Raw genomic sequence first — 27,738 nt, forward strand, 5'->3', positions numbered from 1 at the left:
ATTAAAATCAGTCAGATTTTCCTAAATTGTGTTTTGGAGTTATTAATTCAAAAACAGAAGCTGTAATTAACAGTTATTTGCACTAATGTTCATGAAAACATCTAATTTTGAGGGCTTCATAATTAATACATTTCCACTTTTCTAGCAAATGTGTCTATACTGTAGACTGTATTTATCCAGTCCTGCACCTGTGGTAATTGATTTAAAAATAAGTATTTAATCAAGCTTATATCAACAGTGTGTAACAATACTCCTGGTTAAAATATTTTAAAATAATATGTGGAGGAATGTTTTTCAGTAAGAAATGCACTGTAAAATGTTTCATGTTTTTGTGTAACTGGTGTTAACATTCAAACTCTTTCACAGAATTAGATTCCATTTTGTGATGTCTAGAAGAGAAAAAACTTCGATGTAAACTAATTAACAACTTGCTTTTACCGCTTCTCCTTTCTTTGCTTTCTGCATATTTCCAAGTGGGTGTTAATCTGCAAATTCTGAGGGATATATTTGGATTTGTTGTTTATGATTTAATTTCTTCTCTTTGCTTGTATTCTCTACTATCTGAACAGCAAGAGTTACCCTGCCTTGTCATGGCTTCAGTGTGTTATCATTTAGAGTAGGATGTGGACAAACCTTTTCCTTCCATAACTGCTTCATCCACTCAGTCTGATTATCCACAGCATAAAACTTGAAAAAATAGCATTTCCACCAGAAGTGATTTAGTTAATGATGGAAGTATGTTCTATATTTCATTCCCTATCTTTTTAGAAAGTTGCACACTCATAGATGGATGGTACTTGAAAGAAAGCAAATTCTTTATCTGTATCCTGCTAAGCAAAAGGTATTGAAAACATTCTGAGCATCTTAGTCAATTTTGGTAATATACAGTGTCATTATCACAGCAGTACTATGAGGGGGAGAAAGAAAACAGCAGAAAATACAGTTTGTAAAATTGCATTCAAGCAGTGTGTATATCCAAACAAACAGTTTAATTTATAATTCAAAACTATGTAAAAATACTTTTTGCCTCATTGCTGGCAGGCATGTTATCCTCACTCAAGTGAACATTTGCTAATTTTGAAGGATTATTTTACCTTATAGGCTGTTTCAGTTTTCTGTTTAGTTTATGTAAGATGCAATGGTAGGAAAAGATGTTCTACTGTAAATGTGTCCCCCTTTGAACGTTGTATACCTCCAAGTAGTTTTTTACTCCAGATGATTTAGAGGATAGAATGCTTTTGCCAGAACGTATTAGCTGCAGGTGTACTGTGGATAGTGTGTTAGTTTTGTTCTGTCCCTTTAAACTAAGAAGATTTTTTTCCATCGTTTAACCTATCTGTTCCATGACTAATGTCATTATCAGTTCTCAGGTTTGGATTGATTTTGCTGAGAAAAGCTCTTGGGGACCTTAGTATTTAGCAAGCTTAGAGGTATCTGTTCATAACACATTTGGAAATTGCTAGTCTGGGGGGTCCCTGAGCCAACACAGAACTTGGGTTTAGTGTCCTTTTTTGAATCTGTTATTTTGATTGCTGGCATCACACTTTTCATTCCCTTTCTCTTGTCCACTACTCCTCTGCGTAGAGTTCACGCTTGAACTGATCAGTCTGAAGTCAGTCTCCATATGTTAAGAGATCAGTATGTTAGCTATTTTATTATACCTATTCTAGTGAACAGGCACGCTGACAAATGTGCCCATCTGACAGAGACATCTTTGCTGCAGCGCATGTGTGGTAATAGCTGCCGTTTTGCCCATCAGTCTTCAAGTAGCTCAGCCCCTAGAATCTCATAACCCATGGGCAGGCAAAACTGTGGAGAGCAAGCTGAGCTTCTTCCCTGGAACACAGAAGGCTGTACAGTCCTGTTTGCACAACCTTGTGTGAGTGACATTGTGTTTTAATTATTTGCATAGGAGGTGGGGGAGTTTTTTGTTTGAAGAGCTTGGAAGAGTACCAGTGCTTCTGGCTCCAGTTCAATCTTCAACTGTAACTATAAAAGGAGGGAAGAGAGAAACTATATCTTAAGTTACCAAAGAGCCAAAAATTATTGGCAGAACTAAAGCTACTGGTTTGTTTGGAGTCAAAAGCTTCCTTAATGAAACAGTCCATTGAGGAGGTGGATAAAGGAGCAGGAAAAAAAAAAAAACAGGACAAGGAAAAAAGGTTTTCAGCAGGAGGACTTCGTTTGGGAAGGGGAGAAGTAAATGAAAAAATGTCACAGTAAGTTGAGTTTCTTCTCCTATAAAGCTAGAATGAACATTGCTTGAATTGGTAAACTTAGAGCCGTGTAACTAAAAAATATTCACGTTCTTACAGAGATGATAGTTGATTGCACTCTAATTTAGGATGGTCAATTAAAAGGAAGAAAATACTGGTTTATAAAGGAGATTTCAAAAAATGGTTGTTGGACTTTATGGTGCGAACTAGAAACTGCTGTTGCCTTTGAAGTAAATGTTTACTGAGCTAAATTGTTTGTACTACCACGCTTGAACAGAGATAGGAAGCAACTTCTGTTTTTAAAGGCATTAGTGAATGCAGAGGATGACTGCAGGAAGAGTCTTCCATAGATGTACAGTGGAACTTTTAGTTAGTTTCAAATTAAGCATAAATTAAGAGTTTTAATCAATAAAAAAATTAAATCAGCATGCCTGACACTTGAGAATAGACTAGGTAAGAGAACTAGTTTCAACTAACCTTCAGGTTTGTGCTCCAGTCTTGAGATCATTTGTAAGCAGTTCCTTTTTGCTATTTGCATGAACCTAAGCAGAGAAAGGTGGGTTTCTTAGGGTTCCTGGGATAACTCAAGTTGAAAGGGATGTCAGGAGGTCAGTAAGCCAACCTCTTCCTCACAAAGCAGGGTCAGCTCTGAGGTAAGGCTCAGGACTTTATCCAGACTGGTCCTGAAAACTTTTCAATGGTGGAGACTACACAGCCTGTCTAGGTAACTGGTTTCAGTGCTTACAGACTAAGTATACCAGCCTCCAACCCAAGTATTCCAGTGTTTCTCCAGTGAACTACTTCTAATTATAACAGCTCTTTTTCATGTCCTTGATTTCTCTCACCAGTTTCACATCTGGGCAACCTTTTGCTTTCATAGCATCATCCCAGCATGCCCATCAATGTTTCTGAATTCCTCTTTTGCTCCTGCTACGAGCTCCTGTCTACCGTCTTTTTGTATTGAAGCTGAGTTGTGAGCCAAGTCAATCTCCTGTTAGATATATTTGTTCATTGTACTATCAGGATGGACTGGTTTTGTGCTTGGAAAGAGTCTGTTCCTAAAGACCCTCCAATTTCCTAAGTTCTTTCAACCTTCAGAGCCATCTCCCGTGGGATCAGACGTACCATTTCCTTGAGTAAGCCAAAGGCAGCTCTCCTAAAGTTCGGGCTTTGCCTGCGCTCTGCCATTTGTGTTCCTCACTCCCATCATTCTTGAAACCCACTAGTTGATGATCACTGTGGCTGAGGCTGCCTTTGATTATCATATCCTGAACCTGTTTGTAAATAACAATTGCAGCTGCATGTTATCCTTGGTATATCAATCCGTCTTTTTTTTATCAAGTACATATATATCCTTGACACCCTCCTGAAATCTCGGTAATTTGTATCCTGTCACAATGCCTTTCCAACAGACTTCAGGAAGATTATAGCATCCCGTATGAGCCAGGCGGCATCTGTGACCCAGAGACTTCATAGAGTTCTTTAAAGAAAATTTTGTCAGGTTCTAGTTGTGCTCTAAGGAACTACAGAAAGAAGACGTTTTTCTGTCCATAGCAGGGATACTGATTCCACTGTAAGAAAGAACAGAGTTAGTGGGGATATTGGCAAATATAGCATAATAGGAAATGATCATTATTGACTTCTTAAAGGAAAGTCATGACCCCCAAAATTGTTGGAATTCTTTGGAGGAAATCATGTAGACAAGTGATATCTTAGGTGGTGAAATATCCCTGGATTTCTAGGGGGACCTCTCCAAAGAAGAAATTGAAGAAATTTAACCATTATGGGGTAAGACAAAAGACTTTAATTTTTATATTTAAATAGTTACACAGAGGATCATCTGCGTGCTGGAGGGAACATGCCAATAATTACGTAACTGCTGAGATTTAAACTGTTCAATGCATTTATCAACCGAAAAAGGAATGCATGGTAAAGTTGTAAAGTGTGCTGGCATTGCTAAGTTATTCATGGTGGATGACTACATACGTGACAGAACAGCAGGTGAAGTTCGGTCAAGGTGAATGTAAGTGTTAATCGGGAGGGCGGGAGTCCTGCAAATTTCACATAATGTTGATGAGAAGGAAAGCCAGTTCAGAGGATTAGGAAGGAGATGACCACGTTGCAATAATGCTTTGGAAACTTCAGCTCTTCAACAGTCAAAAAACAATCCTAACAGTAAAAAAGGAAAGGAATAGATCATAAGCTGAAGAGAGTATTGTTATGGTATTGTATCAGTCTGTTGTGCTACCTCAGGAAGATTCTGGTAATACCAACTTCAAAAATCTATAGTTCCACTAGGAAAGAGCTAGAGTAGGGCAGCAGGAATGACTAAAGTTGTGGAATGGCTCTGAACTATAAATGATTTAAATGGATTTGTCTGGCATTTTTCTGCCTGGAAGAAAGACAGTTGGTGGGAAAAGGAAACTCTGAATACTGTTTCACGTATATTTCAATATTGTGTTAACTTGTAAATTTTGTGGATGCTGCAGATTGGTAAAGAAATGACTGGGTAAATTCGTGGAAAGAAAGTCCATCTAACTCTTAAATAGAAAGGGACCACTTCTAATTCAGGAAACTATAAACTTCTAAACGGAAGTCAAGAAAAGTGTACCAGGACAGTATGTTTTCTGTAACGTAGATTATCATAGAATCATTTAGGTTGGAAAAGACCCATAAGATCGTCAAGTCCAACCATTACCTAACACTACCAAGTCCACCACTAAACTGTGTTTCCATGCTGTGGGATTCTCCTCTGGTGTTTGACGTTGATAAAATAGTGTCCCAGATGAACCCTTTATCAGACTCAATACAATTATTCTACACTTCTGGAAAACAGCTTCCATTTTGCAGATACATTTTGTCCTTTTGGTACAAAAAGGAACTTTGTTTCATTTCTTCATGCATTAGTACCTGTGTCCTCTTCTAGATTAGTGCATGAAAATAGACTTAACTGTAAATTTTCCTACTTATTGTAATGTGTATCAGACTTGAAAGTACTCTATGTCACTACTAAATCAGTCTGTGAGAAAATCTAACTACGTGTCTGCTCCACAGCCTAAAATGTGAGTAGTAAAAATACATCCTGAAGATACTTTAATTTTAATCTGTTTTATATGACTACATGTTGTTCTGGTTCTTTTAGAATGGTTGTTTTTTTGTTGTTCAACTTTTGATACATTTAACTATATTCCTGCTTACAAATAATAGGTATGGACTATTGTCTCCTTAAAAAATGTGATGTTGTTCCAAAGGAATGTATTTTTTGCTGTCTTCACTAAGGCAAATACCCCTAGTTTTTGTTAGGAAATAGTTCAGAAAGGGCACCGTCTGGTGATAGTTGGTAACTATGGTTTCTTTTGGTTAGAAAAATGTTATCATCTCATAGTCTCTAGATAGAGCTATAAACATAAGTTTACATATGCCTTAAATTCCATGCCCTGTATTCCTTAGCTAAGAAATTAGGTTAGCACCATACTCACATATTCCACCTCCAGGTGGAAGTCTGAAAGAAAAGGTAGGTTCAATAATGAAATGCCTCAGTGTTGTAGAGCCAAATCATCTACCTGGGGAACAATGTATGTAGGCCTGTGATGTAGCAGGTCACATATTTTTCTGGTCCCTTGCAGTGTGATGGGAAAACATGTTACCATGGGGAGCCTGAAGCTGAAATGTAGAGAATTGCAACTTTTCTTAAAAGTGGACATTGGCCTTAAACTACCCATGGAAATGAGCAAGAAATCGATGCAGATTTTGGAGAGGTATTGTAGTGTCTGAGGCTACTGCCAAAATGAATCACAGAATCATTTAGATTGGGAAGGACCCTTAAGATCATCAAAAGTCCAACCATCAACCTAACACTATCAAATCCACCACTAAGCCATGTCCTTAAGTGCCACATCCACACACCTTAAATACCTCTGGGGATGGCAACTCTCTGGGCAGCCTGTTCCAATGCCTAGCTACCCTTTCCATGAAAAAATTCTTCCTGATACAAACCTCCCTTGGCACAACTTGAGGCTGTTTGTCAAGGTATGGGACACGTGGTATGGCTACAGGTGTCATAGCTTGAATATGCTGTGTTTCATGATAAAATATGGGATGCTCAGAGAACTTTGGGATGCTCTTGAATTTTGAGCCAAGTAGAAGACGACTAAGGACTTAAATTGTAGCCAAGAAAACCACATTATCAAAAGCTGTATGGTACAGTTAACATCAATCCTGCAGTCTTTCCCTAGTGCTTTCCAAGTGGTATTTACTTTGTTAGTGAGGGAGATCTGCTGACCAGAAAAAGGAGGAAAAACTGAAAAACAGAAGTGCAGTCCAGAATTGTATGCTAGCATTAAGGAGGATAAGAGGAGGGAAGCAAGCTTGCTGGAGTTGTTTTTGCACAGTGTTCACCTTGCACACCACATACGAAGAATAATTGTCAAGACACAGATCTATTTTATCCAGCACTTTGAAGTATTAGACTCTGTGCGAGTAATGACTCATCCTTCTATTACTGGTGGGAGAGGAAGAAGCTGAGACCTGACGGACTGAAGTAACAAAGAAGCAATTGGCATGGTGGTAGTAGCACAGTGAGGTGGTTGTCCCCTAAGACTGAAATTCAGTTTGCTTCTTTTTGTTGTTTGGAGCTTTTTTTGATCACTTTCCTCTGAATCCAGTACATTATAGACTAATATATTTTAAAACTATCAGAATATCGTGAACTGCACTTGGTTTACAAGCAACTATCTCTAGCTTTCTTGAAGCTTTCTGGCTTCAGTTCTGGCTTTCGTGAGAGGCACCAGACAGTGCTTAAATCCGGAGTTCCGGCACCGCATTACAGGGTAGACAGGGAAGTAACTGGGACTCAGGTCCTGAATGGGAGCATTTCCTGGCCTACTGCAGTATCACTTCTCATTAACAGTAAGTTCAAGTGTTTGCAAAAGGCCTTCCATTATCCAGTCCTTAGTTCTGTAACTGGCAGAGGCAGGAAGTGAAACTACTTGGAAACTGCAGAGTTTAATAATAACAAAATCCAGGTTCTGCCGCAGTGTTATAACCTGCTTCATACAAGGCTTATTGGGTTTGAGTACTATGTATTATTTTACCGATTATTTCCTATTTGAAACAAATCCTACCTCCTGCCCCTCCCCCCAAGACAATGAAGACAAAAACCATCAAGTAGCCTTGTCAGTAGTTTGTTATGGAGAAATATATGAAATATATTTGTACTTGAATATCACCTTCTATCACCATGGGATTGTTGCCGATGAAGGGGGGTTCTTGGAAATACATCTGTGGAACTTGATTCTAGAGCTTCAGTTGCTTAATGCTTGTCAGTGCAAACTTAACCAGTTTAACCAGAGAAGACGCTTGACTGAGATCTTGGATTTCGTTTTGCTTTCAAGTGTATCATAAATTTGACTAAATAAAGAATCTGACAGGAATGTTTGTTGAAAGCCAAAAGTTGCCATGACTTGGAAGTTGAATCACTGTAGCCTTTGATTTTCTCTTTGGTAAGTGCTTTTTGAAAAGACTTCTGAATGTAGTTTTAATTCTGGCTTATAAACATCATCAGTAACTTGGAAACTGTAATGCATTTCAGTATGTGAAAGATCTGGGAAACAAGGCATGTGTAGTATACTGTTAACTGTTAGTGCTTAAGAATTTTAGTAAAAATTATGTGCTCCTGACGAAGATTGAGATCCTGCTGTGCTGTAGGTTTGTCTAAGTCTGGTATCTCTTCCACTGAACTTAACCTACAGAGTGAAATGTACTGGTAAACCAAGAGTGGAATACAGTAGGAAAGTCAGAGAAGAGCTTCATCAGAGAACAGAAATAAAGTAGGAAAGTAAGAGAAAGCGGGCCTGGCTGGGCAATGGAGTTGCACTGAGATGATGTGAGGGAGTACACTTCCAACAGGGAGCTGGGCTGGGACCTGGAGTCCTGCTCAAAGGACAGTTTGGAATGGGCAGGGTGGAACAAAAGCTTGTGGGGAGACCTATCATTTCAGGATCTGGAAGACTGCCGAAGAGCATGGCAGTCCTGTGAGCCAGTCCTTCCTCTGCTGTCAGACAGTATTTGAAATTGTCAAAGCACTTTGCAGTGCTTTTTAATTAATAATGCTCTTTAATTACATTTACATGAATATTTCTGTTCAACTCTGGCTACTTTCAATTAGATGGGGACAAATGGTGCTGAAAAGAAGGGTAAATCATTACCTGTTTCCAGAGCTGGGGAAATTCCTGAAATACCTGTATTTCAGATTTTTTTGTTAAGTCTAGTAACTGACTGTGTTTCTAGAGACTTCTAGCTAATACTTAGTTTGCTCTGAATGAAACATTAGAATCACAAACTACACCTCCAGCTCACTAAAACCTTGAAAGTTTCAAATGGCTTTATTAGACACATTACAAAAAATAAAAATGGGATTGTACTAGTGAAAATTTAAGACAAAAATACAGGTTTAGTACCTTCAGTTTTCAGCACTGCAGATGATGATATTTCCACTCCCTATTCCATTCAAATATCTTAGCTTTCTAATGTGTAACTTTGCAAAGTTCCCTGTTTATGCTGCTCCAAAACTCTCAGTGTTGCAAATGCTTTTATTGTTATAAAATTCTACTGACATTTTTTCAGGATGTGGATAAATACACGGTAGAGTTTCAGTTCTATGACATATCAATGAAGCAGCCTACCTTCCAGTACTATCAATTGCTAAATTAAGATGAACATTTCTCCTTAGTGTTTGTAGTGCACACAGATGTTGATGGTGAAAGTACCGGTATGCTTTTTCTGTTAAACCTTTAGAGGGCAGCATCGTTCCCTTTTAGTTAGATACTTTGCTGACCAGAAGCACAGTTCTGTAGTTAACATTTCCTGCAGTTGCTACTAACCTACAAACCCGTGTTCAGCAAAAAATAGATCCATAAACAGCCTGAAACCAAAGCATGAAGCTAAAAGGGAGAGCAAAGAGAGAATCAGTTTGATTTTTCAAAAGTGTGTTTGTGTGTGTGTGAATGCACCACTCTTTTTACTGCTCTTTTTAATAGTAGAGGTTGTGTATTTAAACTTATTATAAACTAGGAATGCTATTGTTTTATGAAAGCAGAAATTTTTAGTGTGATTTTTTTAGTGTGCTAATTTTGCAAACTGTCTGCCTGTAGGATTTCTCGCTTAGTTTCAGAGATAACACCTAACAATATTATCTTCTTGTTATAATGGAGAGTGAAAGCTCTACAGAGGAGGCCCACTGGAAGTTACCTGAGTTTGAACATGGTAAAGTCACGCACTGTATATATACTGGAAACTTCCAGGATTGTCACAACAAGCAGACTGGTTTGATTTTCTGCTGGGCTTTATGTTCCCAAAAGCCCAAACAGAGCATTTCTTTCTCACTAGTGCAGAAGTACAACAGCTGTTGAGTTCTTACAGTAGCAGCTCTGCATGTAAGAACTAGTTCCTCTACTTTATTTGTCTCCGAGGATAGACACTTTACATTTGAAACTTGTGGTCCATCGGGAAACCTTTGATACTCAGCTCTTTCCCATTGCAGGTCCGATCAGGAAGCCCAAGTACGTGGAAAGTCCTAGAGTGCCAGGTGAGGCAGGTTTACTGCTGAGAAAAGGGGCAGAGCAAGGAGAACCCAGTCAAACTGGTAAGAATCTGTTCAATGATACTTGGTTTAGAAGAACAGCTATTCATTTCAAAGTGATACAAAGGATCCTGCATAATAATGAAATTTTGTTTCTTTATTTGTAAGAGTGTTTGGCAAATTCCATATGCTTGTACTAAGGAGGGAATGCTTTCCATTATACTTACATGATCTTTATAACTGTCTCAATTGTTGGAATTGTATGTGTACTGCAGGTAAAACAATGTTGACTGTCGCTGATTACTACGTATTGCAGAGGCCAACTAGATTTTTTTTTATTTTTATTTTCAGTGTAAACTGATTCCGAGTGTGTATCTCTGCACTGGATACAGTGCTTCATTTTAGAAATTTTGTAAAAGCTTGCTAAATATGAAGTCAGTAACAGCAGACTTCTGTGTTGGCAAAGCTGGTGAAAGCTAATTCTCTGAAGTTAAATGGAATTTTTGAAAAGTTACACACACTCATCTCTTTCTCCCTTTCATCACTCATTCTTTGAGATGTTCCTCAATTAGGGTCTTTTTGTTACATGAATTCTACAAACTATATACTGGTAAAACTGTTTGGATGTCCGTACTGTCTTCCAGGTGTCTGGGAGCACATCCCCAGGCTCAGTGCCTTGCTCAGACTGCACTGATTGGGAAGCAGCAGCACAGATGCTCCTGTGCTTTTCCCATATTATAGAATCTGGTGGTAGGTAATGCAGCTGGTGTTTCTGTAGCTAAGGATTCCTGCTGTGAGGAATTTCTCAGAGTCATTAGAGGATGCTCCCTAATAAATTGACTGTTTATACCTGAGGAAAGACAGGCCAGCATATTATCCCTTTTTAATGGATAAAAAAATTAAATGCCATATGAATGTTTTTGTTAAGGAAGAGCTTATGCTTTGGTAGGTGATGCCAAACTGTTGACATCAAAGAAAATAGCAGGAGATGGTAGTTTGTGAAAAGATTGTGTTAGCTGTAACAATCAATGACTGTGTTTTCATTCAGGGTCGCCTCTTTTTGACCATACTGTTTCCTTATATTTGTTGGATAACAGAAGATATTTTAAAACGCTGTACTGATAAATATTTTTGTAACCAAAAAAGCTGGGAAATCTAAAATAGTGTCACCTCCAATGCATAAAAAACAACAAAAAATAACGGTATTAGTTGCAATGTTACTGTGAAATTGTAAGTCTGAGTTATTAACCTCTGCTTTTCACATTTTTGATATGAATTAAACTTTCTTAAAATTACTGGAATACATTTTCAATCTGACCCTGAACTGTGATGTTGCTGAGTTTATTGCTGTTGATACATGATAGTCATCGTGTTGATCATCAGTCCAGTGATGAACTGTTTGTCTTCATACAAACAATTGCACTTAATCATTTCTGTTTTGATTGGGGGTTAGGGGTGGTGTTTGGTTGGCTTGGTTTGTTCGTTTTTTGTTTTTTTTTTTTCATCCCCTAAATTTGTGCAAATATGCAGAGAATCCAAGAACCACCAACAGTTTTAAGTTTAATGGGCAAAAAGTTAAAATGGCATTAGCTTCTCTGTTAGTTAGACATATTGCTGAGAGAAGATCTAGTGTTTACATTTAATTGTACTTTTTCTGCCTCTTGTAACATTTTCCAAATACGAGACTAATTTTAACCAACTTCCCCCCTACACCCTGTCTCCAAAGCAAAACCTGATAAAGACTCGAGCTGTTCTCCTGCAGCACAAGAATTGATGACAAGATTGGGGTTTTTACTGGGAGAAGGGATCCCGACTTCTGCTCATATAGAAGAGAAAAACGAAGCCATGGTAGGATAACAGAAAACAACATATTTAATGTTCGTCTTACTTATGTTATTTCTTTATTTTCTCTGTTTGCTAATTGCAGTTACTTGATAATTACCACATCTATTTTAATGGGCATATGGTAATGGAATTGTAAATGAATTATAACAATCAAGTTGCATGTTTTGTTTTCTTTTAATTGTGGGCTGATCTTGCATTCTTTCTTTAAAAAAAAAAAAAGTTGAAAAAAAGAACAGACTCATCAGTCTTGGAGGCTAAGTCTAAGCTACTCTGAATCTGAAGAGCAGCTAGGGTTCTTTCTGCATTATTTCAGTATTTAGTATCTTTTCCTGGTATTCTCAGTGATTTATGAGGATGGAAAATTTCAGTGGTTTGCTAAAATCGATGCATGTTTTGGGGGCATCCTTTCCTTTCCAAGAAGTTCACTTCTGTTTGAAGGTTTTTGTTGTCATGTAGGAGAAAAAGTGGGGAGAATCAAGTAGCTGGTAACTGTATGAAACTCATCTGCTAACCTAAACTGCTTACTAACTACCAATCTCTCTCTCCCCTTTCTTCACTTATTGTCCCAGACCTGAAAATTCTTAGTGCATTGGATTCCAATGATAGGAAAGGGTGAATAAGATTGCAGTACCAGTGGTTTTAACACAAATATAGACTGGGTAGATGATGGATTGAGATCCGCCCTGAGGAGAAGGACCTGGGTGTGGCATGTCGGTGGATTAGGAGCTTAACATGAGCTGGCAATGTGCACTTGGAGCCCAGAAAGCCAACTGTATCCAGCTGCATCAAAAGCAGCGTGGGCAGCAGATCAAGGGAGGTGATTGTCCCCCTCTGCTCTGCCCTCATGAGACCCTGGTTGGAGTGCTGTGTTCAGCTGTGGGGCCCCCAGTGTAATAAGAAGGATGTGGAAGTATTAGAACGAGTCCAGAGGAGGACCACAAAGATGATCACGGGGCTGGAGCACCTCTCCTACACAGACAGGCTGAGAGAGTTGGGGTTCTTCAGCCTGGAGAAGAGAAGGCTGTGGGAACACCTTATAGTGGCCCTCCGGCACCTAAAAGGGGCCTACAGGAAATCTGGGGAGGGACCCTTTTTGTTGGGGATTGCAGTGATAGGACAAGAGGGAATGTAATTAAACTGAAAGAGGGTAGATTTAGATTAGATGTAAGGAGGAAATTCTTTGCTCTGTGGATGTAAACTGGAACTGGTTGCCCAGAGAAGCTGTGGATGTCCCATCCCTGGAAGTATTCAAGGCCGAGTTGGATGGGGCTTTGGGCAACTTGGTCTAGTGGGAGGTGCCCATGGCAGGGGGTTGGAATTAGATGGTGTTTAAGATCTCTTCCAATCCAAGCCATTCTGTGATTGTATGAAATATGCTTCACTGCAGCTCTTCGAGTTAATAATGAATTTCCCTTTTTTGTTTGGGAATAACGAGCAATATTTTAGACTTCTAAGACACATTATAAGAGTTATCTGAAAACATGTCAATAAGGCTTCAAATCAAAATAAGCGTTCCCTTCTTGAGGTTTTTCCTTAGAAAATGTTTTCTTTGCTTTGTTTAACCTTGTTGCATCTAATTTTCAGCACAGTATTGTACTGTCTTCTGTGCAATAACTATTCATTTTTCTTCACACTGCAGTGTACAATAACCAGTCAAGGTGTCAGTCCATGTTCTACCCTCACAAGCAGCACTACATCACCTAGCACTGATAGCCCATGCTCAACTCTCAATAGCTGTGCTGGCAAAACAGCAGCCAACAAAGGTAGTCCCTGTGGAACCATTAGCAGCCCTAGCTCCACCCTGGAGAGCAAGGACAGTGGAATTATAGGTAAGCATCCTAATTAGTAATGCAATTAAAATAAATTAACCTTGTCTTAATACTGCAGATCTGAATAGCTGCTTCTGCTTCCTGACAGTGTTTGATTTTTATGCCATAGCTGGATCCCATTTCATGTCCTCTGTACTTGAAAATTGAAATCCTATTTCTGTAACAGTCACTGTTGTTAGAAGTGCATTTCTCTTCTTTTGCTTTCATGGTGCAGTTCTAATTTCTGCATGTTTTCCTTTTAAAATAATTTCCTCTGTTTGCTCCAATTCTTATTTTTACTTCTTCCATTGTATTTGCCTTTACAATACATTTCCTAATAGTGAAGGACAGAATACGTTGAAGCTGGTTTGATTTTCAGGGGAGGAAAAATTAATTAATGCTACTTGTTGTGAGGATAATCCAAATAAAGCTGTTTAGAAAAAGTTCAGACATCAGAGTAACTGGCATGAAAGCGAAGTGTAAATGGGTCATCAAGGAAGAGGTGAAATTGTGGGATCCTCTGCAAATTGGATGACTGAACTGAGGTTATGTATGCATATCCAACGTGGTGTCAGCCATCATTAGATAACTTTAGCAAGTCTTTTCTGTATGAAAGAAAAGCTATGAATTCTTTGATGCCTTGTTTGTACCATCTTCTCTATTTCTGCTCCCTGCCCTAGTGAGTCCTTATCAGTAAAGCTATCTTCCTATACCTTTGAGCGTACAGATGGCTGCTTTAATATTACTCTTTGGTCGGCCAGAGTAAGATGTAAAAAGCATAATTTTAGAGTTGTTATAAACTGTTGTAAGAAGATTTATTCTTTATTGATTTAGTCAGTTTTTTAGAATGGACCAATTGGTTGAGAAGTTGGTATTTAAACTTGATTTTGTAACAGCTGTTAAGCTTTTTTTAAAAAAAAAGGTGGGGAGGCAGGGGGAGGAGGAAGGAAGGGCACAGTATGCCCCCTAACCTGAAGCTTTCTCAATCTACAAAAGCAAACTTCCAGTTTTATTTAGGTCTAGCAGTGTGAAAAAAATCAGGGATGCTGTAAAATCAAGCAATTCTAAATCTTAAATGCCTCGATTTAACAATATAAACTTAAGTCATGTTATTGTCTTTGTGAACTTACTATTTTTTTAATTGCAACTTTTGTTAATAGAAGGAGTTGCAAGTGAAAGTGGTATCTGCCAGCCTACCTGCCTGCTGTTGTGAATAGTAACTTGATTGTTGTTATAGTACTTGCCAAGTACTGATAATTAAGTTTCTTTAACACGGTTAAGAACATATAATCAGTACTTCTTGGCAAGTACTAATACACTTCACTCTGGCTTTACAGATATTCTTGAATTTGAAAGTGAAGTAACTGTCATATGTTACGGCATAACATAGTTTTTACTGGTCATTTACCCTAAGAGAGATGGTTATCATAGGTCAAAAGTTTCATTTATGTAACATCATAGAATATCCCAAGTTGAAAGGGGTCTACAGGGATCATCGAGTCCAACTTCTGTATTTGTATAACATTTAAGTACTTTGTTTTTAGGAAATTATTTTGTAAACTTCTTCCATAGCAGACTTGCTGCTCATGGATTCATAGATCTGTCATTGCTTAACTTGAGAATAGAATCCATTAGTTTTAAGCTTTGTCAGACTTTAGGGATTCCTGCTTCAATTACACTGGTGCAAGTATAAAACAAACTGAAATGATTGTAGAAGTGTGTATATTGCTATAAAATACAGCAGTGTATGACTACAAGAGACAGTAATGTTTTTTGTTTCAAAAAATATTTATCTGTTGGTATACTTCAGTCATTTCCTTGTTTAATATGTTTTATAGTTACTTTGCTTTTTTTTAAATAGAATAGTTCAAATCGGTTCTGCGAATGACAGATTTGTGAGAGCCGTACAATTACAGAAAAACAGGTTTCACAGATAGGACATGGTTACAAAGACAGTTCTACCTTCATAACTACACCAGTGCTTTACTAACACTGTAAGTGATACGTAGATATTAGGCAATTTACTTAGATATGTTTCAGAAAAATTTAGGATTTCCACTTCTTCGATGTGTTCAGCCCAATGTAGAGTCATCACATATATACGTGTAACACTTAATATCTGTGTGAACTGAACTGTGGACTCCCCACAGGCTAAGATTTTGTTTGAACAAGCATCGATTGACTGTTATTTTTCCCTTGGTGCCTATTCATCCAGTGTTATATTTTTCTCTGTTGCATACATTCATATGTAAGCTAGCAGTTATAATGAAATACTTTGTTGTAGAAGCTAGGTCAAGGTAAAAAATGTATAATGTGATAAGCTTTAACTTTAGCTGAAGTTAAGTTGTGAAGTTTTAATAATACACTATTTTGTTTTGCCATTTCAAAGAATGAAATAAATACAAAAAGTCCCCCAAATCAGACCAAAACAGGGAAAAAAACAAAACAAAACAAAACAAAAACAAACAAACAAACAAACAAAAAAACACTTTTCCTGACCTATCAAGCTTCTTCTTTTTTCATGTTTTATTTCCCCTTATTAATACTTGTTTGATTGTTAGTCTGACCTAACTTTTTTTCCAAGGTAATTTTGAGTGATTAGGCATTCTGTCATACAGACATGCTGTTCTCATTGATTTAGGTGAACTTTCAAGCATTCAAAATACAGAGTGATCACTTAAATATTTGTTGTTCAAATATATTGTGAAACTTCAATGTAAGTATTGAAAATATTTTAAATTAAACAGAGTAATTTCCCTATTAAACATACAATAAGCAGTATACATTTGCAAAGCATTCTTATGCAAATATATTAGTGGAGTTTTAATAAACGTCAGTACAGTAGATTCTAGAAGTATAAATTCTTCACACTTTCAGATATTGTAGGAGACCTCTATTAGTTACAGCTGTGCCCCCAACCAACAAACTGGACTATGGAGCACTGTAGATAATGCAGTTAAAAGTGGTTCTGCTTTCATTGAGCAAATTGCTACAGCAGTGGAAAACTACTATTCTGCAATGCAGCATCCAAAAAACCTGTGTATTCTGCACCTGTCGTTTAGCTAAGGATCTATATAGCACTGTGTTGTATATTTTATGGCATCTGGTACTTCTACAACAAAGAAAACCACAATGGTACATCTTACTGCTAAAGAGTTTCACATAGTACTCAGAAATTATTTGTAAATGTTTCCTGATTTGTTTATAATAAACAGAAAAAACTTTTTTGAGTCTCATATTTACTTTATACAGTAGTACATTGAAATATTTTAAAAACGGAAATCAGAGTGTTTAATCTAAAATTTCATTCATATACTACTCTAGTGGGCCTGATCAAATGTGCATCTAGCCTTGTACTCTTTCTGCCAGTGAAATGTAGCAGGTACTTAGGAAACCTTGTAGAAATCTCAGTTGCAGGAAGTGTTCTGTCAAGATGAGTTTGTGAGGTATGTGAGAGTCCAGGCTGACTGCCACCCTAAGCTGTCTGTGTTAGGTGAGCTAGATCTCTGAACAGTATTGAGGTTTTTATCATTTATACAGGATGTTACAGTATAAACAATACTGTTGGTCACAAGTAGGCTTGGGGCAAGCCTTCTGACTTACGATAGAATGGCCTGGGTTGGAAAGAACCTCAAAGATCATCTAGTTCCAACCCCCCTGCCATGGGCAGGGTTGCCACCCACTGGAGCAGGTTGCCCAGGGCCTCATCCACCCTGGTCTTGAACACCTCCAGGGATGGGGCATCCACAACCTCTCTTTTCTGACTTCAGGAAAATTGTGCAAATGTTTTCAATGAATTGAATTTTGAATTCTGTTTGTAAAATATTTGACTTTAAATGTATTTTTTTGATAATTCACTGTCCTGGTTTCAGTTAGAACAGAATTAATTTTCTTCCTAGTAGCTGGTGGAATGCTGTGTTTTGGCTTGGGATGAGAAGAGTGCTGATAACACCCCAATGTTTTAATTGTTGCAGAGCAGTGCTTATACCAAGCCAAGGACACCTCAGACTTTTGCTCTGTCCTGCCAACAGGCAGGCTGGGGGTGCAGTAAGAGCTGGGAGGGGACAGACCCAGGACAGGTGACCCAAACTGGCCAAAGGGGTATTCCATACCATCTGACGTCAGGCTAAACAATACATAGGGGTGGCTAGCCAGGGGGAGGGGGCCGGACTGCTCGGGGTTAGGCTGGGCATTGGTCAGCGGGTGGTGAGCAATTGCATTGTGCATCACTTGTTTGTACATAATATTAGTAGTAGTACTATTATCACCATTGTATTATTATTGTTATTGTTATTGTTATTATTATTTTCCTGTCTTATTAAACTGTCTTTATCTCAGCTCACGGGCTTCACTTTCCATTTCTCTCCCCCGTCCCAGAGAGGGAGGGGGAGGGTGAGCAAACGGCTGCGTGGTGTTTGTCTGCCGGCTGGGTTAAACCACGACATTCACATTTTTAGTTTTTGTTCTTGCTTTAGGTGCGCTATTCTTATTTCTTACAGAGCTTTTGTTTCTGTGTTTACAGAAGGGTTTGGAAATTTTCAAGATATTATATAGATTTTTAAATTTCAAAAGAAATTGAGACATATTTTGGGAAAGTAATAGATCTGTCATACAAGATCATAAATGTTTTGGTGTTGTTTTTTTTCCACTCAGCACAGATTACACAGATTTAAAGACATACCTAGATTCTTCTGAACATCTTTTTTTGCTCTGCTTTCTGAAGTGTTTTTTCCAATTTGAATTTTTCTAAGCTGTGTTGTTTGGCTTTAGTTAAGTAATATTACACAAATTAAACAAAATATCTAGTGGAGAACTACTTGACTGTTATCTGCAGGCCCTAAATGCCATCTGAGTATGAAAATTATAATGCACAGGTGGGCCATTTTCCTCTGCTGTTTACTTCAATTTCTTCTAATTTCTCAGCAACGATAACAAGTTCGTCAGAAAATGATGATCGTAGTGGATCCAGTTTGGAATGGAGTAAGGATGGGAGTCTCAGAGCTGGAGCACATCAAGGGATTAGTCATGATCGAAGAACAGATAATTGTTCACCGGTTGCAGAAGAGGAGGCTATTGGATCTGCTGAGAATTTGGCAAAAGAAGTAACAATGGGAGAGGGTCCTGTTCCTTATACTCAAAGTTCTGGATCTTTGATAATGCCTCGTCCAAACTCTGTTGCAGGTAAAGTCCTGAAATAGAAAAATGGATGTTTTTGTTAATTATGTGATTTAGTTAAATCTGCTTCATCTTACCATTGATGTTATATTGTTAGTTTGAAAGTGTTTTCATAGGACACACATAGGAAAAAAAAGCATAGTTTCTAAACTGAATGGGTAAGTATTACTTAAATTGTTTAAAATTATCATACAGAGTGTTCGTCTTGTGTTTAGTAGGTATTGGTTAAAGCAGAACTTTGGGGACACTTTAAAATCCGTCAGTCATCCTAGGATTCTGCATGGTATCAAAAAACACCTCAAGTTTGTTGTTTTTTCTGTGTGCTCACATTCACTGGAGCTGTAAATCTGATTAACACTAAGACCAAAATGATATTTTGGTCTGTGAACCATTAACGCATATCACTTTATTATTATTATTATTAAAATAGCTATGTGAAATTCTGCATTCTAGTTGAATCATTCAATTCAGAAAATGTGAGTCTGTTTAGTTATGGTAGACACATATGCAACCTCAACCTTAATTTTTATGTGTTGTAAAATACAAAAATCCCTGAAAAAGCACATCTCACTTGAGCTGTAGTAGTAGAACCTATCAAATTCTGTTTGCTTACATAAATATAACTCTGCAAGCAAAATGATCTGACAAAGTGCTCTCCTGAGCATGGGTGCCATATATGAGACAGTAGATTTAGCTGACAAGTTAGAAGAAAACTACTAAATGCAAAGTGAAGAAAACTTCAATAAAGAGGTTAGAGCTTGGGTGTTGATGATTCCTAGAAAGAAGAGGGGAAGATATACTTAATAGCAGCTATAAAATGTTGCTAATAACAGGGAGTATTCTAAGTTTAAGAGAGGAAAAAAAAATGCTGCATAGAATTTTCTTAGTATAAGTGTCATGGGGGAAGTACTGTTAGTAAACCAGCTTTTGATGTTATCAAGAGCAATCTTTTGGTATATAATTTGCTAGCAACTTTGAGAATTTTTAAGTTCTGACAATACCACTTTAAATTTTGGACCTGTAAAGTTAGAGATTGTGAATAAGCACTAGTTCTGTGTTTTCATTGTGAATGTACAAACATGCTGGTTTGCTGAAAAAAGAGAAACACTTTCCTTTTCATTTTTGCAGGACATATATAGAGAGTGTTAGTTTCTGAAAAGTCCAGGAAATTGTAATATACTGGAACTGCAAAAGACAAAGATGCTAATTGGCAGTTCAGTATTATCAATTACTTAATACTTGTCAGTAATAGTCAAAATCCAGTGCTAATACAAAACAGTCTTACATTTAGTATGGTTCATGAAGTGTCATGAAAGATACTGAAACCCACACACTGCGGTCTTGACAAATATAATTTGAGGTTTTAAAATACCGTAAAAGTTATTGGCACAGTGTTTCAAAAACAATTAAAATTATGCTGTTGAAGGATTATTTTGCAGCAACATATAGTGATATGAATACAGTGATAACCGGGTTCACAGCAGGAGAGTTACCAAGATTTTTAGTTTAATTGCTATGCTTTCTTTTGTGTTTATTCATTAGAATCATGCTGTTCACAAAGTGAATTTCTCAGAGTGAGCACTAGCAAAGAATTGCAATGAATTAAGTATGCGTGTAGCTATTTATATAATTGTAGAATTACATGTTAGAAGAAATATTTGAGTCTGCTTTGAAAATGGCTTTATTTAGCTGTAATTTGCCTGTTGAGTGAGCTGACCTATATCTTTTATAATGCAGATAAGTTAATGCTCTGTGCAAAACTGTCAAAAGAACTGTAATACCCTTTTATAAGTTGTTCTAGTATCTGATGTTGTAGAGATTTTGGCTACAGATTCTTGTCAAATCTAGTGCTCTAAGCTGTAGCCAGACTGTTTTCTGGCATTTGAGTGCCAATGCTAAATATCCCTTTTTAAAAACTGGACTATTTTGCTCCATGTGCAAGAAAAATAATTGATTTTCAGTACCCTTGCAGATAAGAGACAGATGAAGCTGGTCTCTTTCTTTTTGAACATGAGATTGGAAGTTGTCACACCTCCAATCCCTGCTCAGACAAGTAGGTGTCTTGTTTTAGGGATCACTGAATGTGACTTGCTGTTACTGCATTCCCAGTTACTATGTCTGACTTCTTATTTTGGTGGCCTTTCCAGAGTTCTGAGATGGACCGTAAACCATACTATGCTCTTGCTTTCTCTTTCTATCTTATGTTACCCTCTTCCTAAAGAAAACTTCTTAGTTCATGATCTTGACGAAGTAGATATTCTAACTCCTTTATCATATGTTAAGTTCATGTACTCTGGTTATGATTTGGAGCATTTATGCTGCTTGTGTGCGATTTACATTCTCTCCAAGTACTTGATCTGCATGTCAGTTTAAAACTAGTGCCTTTTGGACATAGGTAATGCTGATTCTGGGACATGGCTGGGTAAGAAGCAGGCAACCACTTTCTTTTCAAGGGTGTTGGAGCAGTACTGCATAAATTTTGGGAAACCTGACTGTTAGAGCTGTCTGAAAAACAGGTTCTCAGATTTTAGCTTTGGCTGCTCTTATACTTAAAAGTGCATGAGTTTTGTAAATGCTATAACATGCTAAAATGCTATAACTTCAACCAATGCAGCAGATGGTGGCTGAGCAAGTATTTGTGAAGTGATGCACACAAATTCTGTTACAGTTCTCAGAGTGACTTATGCAGTAGAAGTATTGCTGTATTGCATGCATACAGTGTGAAATCAACTGCTGTTGCAGATGGTTTCTCAACAAGAGCTTTTATATGGTTTAGAGCTCTGTTTATCTATGCAAATGAATATGGGGAGGCTTAGAGAATTAATGCATTATTGCTGATGTCCTGAATGTGGTGGAGTCATGCAGTGTCTGCTAGACTAATTGCATGGTACAGATTGATTGCAACTTGGAAAGAAATTGAGATGAAAGAATCAGGTAGTTCCTGTGTTTCTGTGCAGAAGTATTGAAATTTTACTGAGTAATTTGTACCTTCTGTTTGTTTTTTAGCTTCTTTTCAGGAATTTTAGTGTCAGTTTAAATCTTGATGTTAAAATTTTTCATTAAATACATAAATCAATAAAACTCAAATCTGACTAAAGAACACCACTCTTCAAATGGATATTTCAAGGAGATAGTGTAGTAAGAAAGGATCTCTAGAGAGAAACTATCAGCTTTTTCTTTTTTTCTTTTTTTTTAAAGTAAAAGTTAGCTAAAATCAGTTAGAAAACATATGAGTATGTACGACGTTGAGGAAAGAAATATAGTATATAACAACGCTCATTGTAAATTATACTGTAAGAAAAATAAGCTTCGATTCTTTAATAATACTTTAGCAACAAGTTCTACCAAACTGGAAGATCTGAGTTATTTGGATGGACAAAGAAATACTCCTTTACGCACTTCAATTCGCTTGCCTTGGCACAACACTGCTGGTGGAAAAGTGCAGCAGGAAAGTAAAGGTAAACATTTACATCTGCATCTGTCTTGGCACGGTCACATAGTTGCTAAGTAGTTTCATAACATAGACTTTCTGAGATCTTTGTAAACACCACTATCCTACAAAATTATATTGTATTGTGAACTTCACAGATCACTCAATATGTCTGAAAATAACGTGCTTGTTCACACTTTTTGCTGTTCAGAAATTGAATGTGTGGCTTTTAAAATATAAATCAGTGTACTGTTTAACTAAGTGTGTATAAGCAGTGCTGTTCAGACCATGTGAATGTCCAAACTGAAGTTGTGTAATACCAGTGTTTAGGAAAGACTGATTTTCATGGTTGCCAGATTTTATCATCTGCAATACTTACGTAATAGCATACTACAATTTGAGAGACTACACTGGATTAAAAATCTTCAGACACTGTCATTAGAACTGTGTTTTAGGAAGAAAACTGATCTAATACCATTAGATGTGTTAATGACAAAAATATTCTTTAATATTTCTGGTCTTTGAGTCTGAAAATAGCAAGGTTATGTTAAATGCAAGTGAGGTGGGGAATATTTTCTTCTCTTAACTAGCTTAGTCATCTGCAGGTTCTGTTAACTGATTAATAGCAATTAAAAGCAGGAAAAGATTATCCTGTTGTCTTTCACTGATGTTTTTTCATATTTGTTGATCAATGCTGATGTGTACCATTAGATTTAGTTAATGAATCCTCATACCATTATATTAGTGAACATCATGTTTCTGTAAGTTTTAATGTTTTTAATGCAACTAAAACCAAATTCTTCTTCTCTCCTATATATCTTGTCACGCATTCAGCAAATGTTTAGATTCAAGTAATCAAATGTGACCACACTTCTAGCTGTGCTGAGTACTTTCTGTTCTTATGTCTTCAAAAGTACTGAAAAAGAGGATAGTAATTTTTTATCAATTTTTATAAATATTTTATTAAAAAATATTTTTCTGGTTTAACAAAGAATTCTTCTCTGTACATTTTTCTGTACGTTTTTACAGCTTCGAAGACATGCTACTGAAATGCTCAGCAGTGTAACTCATTTTAAATTGAAAAATGTTTGAAACTTATCAGTTTATGGAATTATTGATGCACTCTCAAATTCAATTGTAAAAAATATCCTGAAATTATACTTGTAACTTATTTATAATTTAATTCACATAGGAGTTATGGAGGTGACCCAAGCTGAGCAGACCAGCTTTTATTATTTTCATGGTGGAAGCTCTAAAAAGTCTGATTATGAACATGATCAACAAGTCACTGAACAAAATTGTCTTCTGAAGCAGTGGTGTTCTATTGCAGAACTAGTTTCTAATAAACTTTTCTCCCTGCCACCTCTTCTCAGCACGTTTCGTTCCCTATAAGCCTCAAGATATTTTGCTGAAGCCACTGTTGTTTGAAGTGCCAAGCATAACAACAGACTCGGTGTTTGTTGGAAGAGAATGGCTGTTTCAAGCAATTGAGGAAAAAATGAAGAATACAGATCCAGCAGAGAACCAGGGAGCAGTCATTACTGGAAATGTGGGATTTGGGAAAACTGCTATTATTTCACGGCTGGTGGCACTTAGCTGCCATGGAGGTCGCATGAGGCAAATAGCTTCAAATAGTCCTAACTCATCCCCCCAAAGTAAGTCCCTTCTCTGAATAACTGTTTGGGTTATTGTACTGATAATGAGTCAGTATGTTTGCTTTTCTGACTTAAGTTACTAGGACTTCACCAACTCCTCCACGAATGTTTTTACACATACCTTCCACATAACGTTACCTACCATGGACTTAGCCCATCAAAAAGCAAGGTAAAATGGAGACAACGTAGAATCTCTTCCTTCTATCATGCAGTGCATACCCCAAAGTATTGGCAGTATGAGAGCAGAATTGTCTGCTTACTAATTAGTAAGCTCCCCTGGGAATCTGCTTTAGAAGCCATTAGGATCCATTAATGCTAGTCACTTTTGAAGTACCTACCACTTCTTAAGAACACAAGAACAGGTGATTTTTCTACTAGCGATAAAGAGATTCTGTAATGCTTTCATATAAAACAGTCTGTTTTCAGCAAATTTGGTCTTGTTTGCATTTGTTGCCTTTTAAAAATAGGTGGTGACTCCTGTCAGGAGATTCCCTTAAGTCAGTTACCTCTGTCTACTCCTCCAACAAGTGGTACATACACAATGAAGACTCTGAACTGTCCTGGTAGTCCTGAATACCAAAATCAAACAGGTGATTCTGTGAGGCGCCTTGCTTCAAAGGTGAGTTTTCCCTTACTAATGGATTTTTTCTTTCAGCATATTAGAAAACATATAGCCTGGGTAGATACAGTCTGATTTGCAAAGCCTTCTGAATATGTCAAATAGTCAGTGATGGGAGAACAGGTAGTAATATTGGACACTTAAAAAAGACGTGCAAGTTTCATGGCTGGTGAAACCAGCTATCTACCTTTCTTTGTTATTAATTGAATTCTTTAATTAAATTAATAGAATTAAATTCAATTAAAAACTTCCAGACTGTTCTATGTGTATGAGAAGGTTGGGATCCTTAACTTGAGAAAGAGGCCATGTGTTCTCTTCAAGTAGTTGCTCACTATGTTTTCCACAGGCAAAGTTCTGAAAGAAAAAGACAATAAAATCACAGAATCACAAAATTGTTTAGGTTGGAAGAGACCTCAAGATCATCGAGTCCAACCTCTGACCTAACACTAACAAGTGTTAGTGTTCACTAAGTTCAACATCTAAATGTCTTTTAAAGACCCCCCAGGGATGGTGACTCCACCACTTCCCTGGGCAGCCCATTCCAATGCCTCACAACCCTCTCAGTAATGTTCTTCCTAATATCCAACCTAAAACACCCCTGGCGCAACTTTAGCACATTTAGTCCAAAATGTTTGGACTGTGTATAATGCATCTGTATTCCATGATACAACTTTTTTTTGGAAACTATTTTATGAAAAGCACTGAAGTGCAATTATTTTCTTTCCTACAAACAGTGCTCTTCCTGGTGCACCCTAGGCTACCATAGTCTTTCCTGGCTGCAAGGGCACATTGCTGGCTCACGGATCTGGGGGTTTTGGTCAACGGCAAGTTGAATAGCAGTCAGCAGTGTGTCCTGGTGGCAAAGGGAGTTGACTGTGCCCTGGTGCGCCTTTGGCACAGTACTGCTATCTGGTTGGGGGGGGAAGACACCATCACACCCTACTCTGCCTGGTGCAGCCTTACTCTGGGCATTGTGTGCAGTTTTGAGTGCCAGTTTTGGGCATAAAACAATTAGTGTCCAAGGAAGGGTTATGAAGGTGGTGAAGGGTCTGAAGGACAAGATGCAAAAGGAGCAGCTGAAGTCCCTTGGTTCTCTCAGTCCAGAGAGGAGGAGACTGAGGAGAGGCCTCATGGCGGCCTACAGCCTCCTTCCAAGGGGAGCGGAGGGAAGGGCAGGGGGCAGGCACTGATCTCTGCTCTCTGGGGCCAGCGACAGGACTCGAGAGAACAGAATGGAGTTTTCAGGGGAGGCTCAGGCTGGGTGTTAAGAAAAGGTTCTGCACCAAGAGGGTAGGCAGGCACTGGAACATGCTCCCCAGGGCAGCAGTCATGGCATCAAGCCTGCTAGAGTTTAGGCAGCATTTGGACAACACTCTCAGACATGGGGTCTGATTTTTGGGTGGTTCTGTGTGGTCCTAGGAGTTGCACTCAATGATCCTTGTGGGTCCCTTCCAACTCGGGATATTCTGTTGTATGTTTCTGCATTAAAGGTTGACTGCTAAAGGGTGCTGCTAGACTTTGGCTGTCTGCTGTAAACAGAATGTTTTTCTTGTTATTTTATTTTTCAAAGGAATACAATCCATATTATGTTTTATTATTAAGTAGTACATACTTTTGCATTAATCATAATGAAGCCAGTTGTCCTTTTGCCTCTATGAGGATGTCTTCATTAGCTGTTTGCCATTTGCTTTTGTCTAATAATGATCAAGATAGTCCTGGGGTCTTTAATGTGGCACAATTTTGTTTAGTTTTAGCTAATAGCTTGCTAAGTAGATACTCAAATTATTATTTTTTTTTGCCTCTACTACTCTAGTTTCTTAGAGATTGGATATTCATCCCCCTGTATTCAAGCGGGATGAACTCAAATGACTATATTTTCCTGCCAGAGTCTGACATTTTGATTTCTTTTCCTTTTTGCATGGCCTACAATATGAAAATCTATTCCACCATCTAACTTCCTGTGCCTTTACACCTCTTGGCATAAGCCATCTGACAAAAATTATGGAATTAGATAATTACTCTAACACTGAAAAATACTCTGTAGCTGAAAGAGAAATTTGGTAAACTTTTATTGTAATTGGACTAACAAGTTCCATCTTAAGTATTAAATGGGTAAGCCTTTTGTTTTTTTCTTTTTTCTCCAGGTCGTTGCTTATCACTATTGTCAAGCTGACAACACTTACACCTGTCTTGTCCCAGAATTTGTGCACAGTATTGCAGCCTTACTTTGCCGTTCCAACCAATTAACAGCATACAGAGATCTTCTTATAAAAGAGCCTCATCTACAAAGCATGCTTAGCCTGAGATCTTGTGTCCAAGATCCAGCAGCAGCTTTTAAAAGGGGAGTGTTGGAACCACTTTCAAACCTCAGGAAAGGTAAATCAAACAAGAAGTGACTTAGAAACTGAATCTAAATTTCATAAATATTATGGGGGGGGGAAAACTTAGAAACGTCTATTTTAATGCCAAAAGAAAAATAAGTAAGGCAGAACGTTCGTGGAGAAGGGACTCCTTAACTGTGGTAATTGTTTGTAACAATAATAGTTTTTAAACAGTTCTTTTGCATTTTAAAGTAAAATTCTATGAAATGTTAAAAATTATGGAAACTTTACTTTTTGCCAGAAAACTCAAGGATAACTTTGTAGCTTGAAGCTAAAGCTGCTATATCTTGTATTAAAAGATTTTCTTTTCAGATGCTGTTGACTTTAGTCACTTTTCTTTTTTGCTTAGTAATTTTCTGTGCCTAAACATCTGCAAATTGGATGAGTTTTTTACTTGCTTTTAAAATTGAAATATGATATGACAGTTTTCCAAGAAAGCATGTGACAACATGATTTTGTATTTAAGAAAAAAAAAATTTGAAAAACATTCCCTGAAAATAGATAGCTTCACAGTCTATATGCCAGCTGAGGATTTACTTTATATATAGTAGGCTGAAGGAGGAGATTTTTCTGTTTCTGAACTGAGTTCATTCATTTCTATGAAAATTGGTCTGCAGTTCTTGATTTTTTTTGTCTGTTAACAAATACCTGTGAAATGCATCAGTGAATCTTACATTTACTCCAGGATTTTGATCCTTAACCAGTGCTCAAAATGAGCAATGTTAGTTTATCAAGCTGTTACAGCTTTTCTTCTCAAATTTAAAAGTACAAACCAATGCTTTCAAGATTTTTGTAAATTGCATGCTTTTCTTTGTATGGTAAATCCAGTAAAGTATAAATGTTAAGTAAATGGTTAATAATTAAAAGTGGTGTCAATTAATAGCCTAAACAGTATGCATATGCATTTGTCCCATATCCATGCATCTCATCTCTGTTCCATGCTAACAGCCTTGTTTAATCTCTTACTCTTTTTAAAGCGGTTGTAAAATAGATCCATAATCACAGTTAAAAACACTGTATTGTAAGTGAT

At 37.4% G+C, this 27,738-nt stretch overlaps 1 protein-coding gene across 5 annotated transcripts in view; it reads left to right on the forward strand.

Annotated features, from left to right (window-relative positions):
• The window catches only part of TANC1 (tetratricopeptide repeat, ankyrin repeat and coiled-coil containing 1), a 96,621-nt gene that overhangs the window by 41,792 nt on the left and 27,091 nt on the right, over positions 1-27,738 (forward strand). For 4 of the 5 annotated variants that reach the window (XM_032189931.1, XM_032189929.1, XM_032189928.1 and 1 more), the window contains exons 4-11: positions 9,757-9,858; positions 11,522-11,643; positions 13,280-13,469; positions 18,372-18,629; positions 21,956-22,081; positions 23,427-23,708; positions 24,176-24,327; positions 26,472-26,703. In XM_032189931.1, coding sequence (XP_032045822.1) covers positions 9,757-9,858; positions 11,522-11,643; positions 13,280-13,469; positions 18,372-18,629; positions 21,956-22,081; positions 23,427-23,708; positions 24,176-24,327; positions 26,472-26,703 — 1,464 coding nt within the window. The remainder of the gene's footprint in view (positions 1-9,756; positions 9,859-11,521; positions 11,644-13,279; positions 13,470-18,371; positions 18,630-21,955; positions 22,082-23,426; positions 23,709-24,175; positions 24,328-26,471; positions 26,704-27,738) is intronic. The other variant, XM_032189930.1, reaches the window with a different exon arrangement.

The sequence above is a fragment of the Aythya fuligula genome, chromosome 6, assembly GCF_009819795.1.
Source record: "Aythya fuligula isolate bAytFul2 chromosome 6, bAytFul2.pri, whole genome shotgun sequence".
NCBI classification, from domain to species: domain Eukaryota; kingdom Metazoa; phylum Chordata; class Aves; order Anseriformes; family Anatidae; genus Aythya; species Aythya fuligula.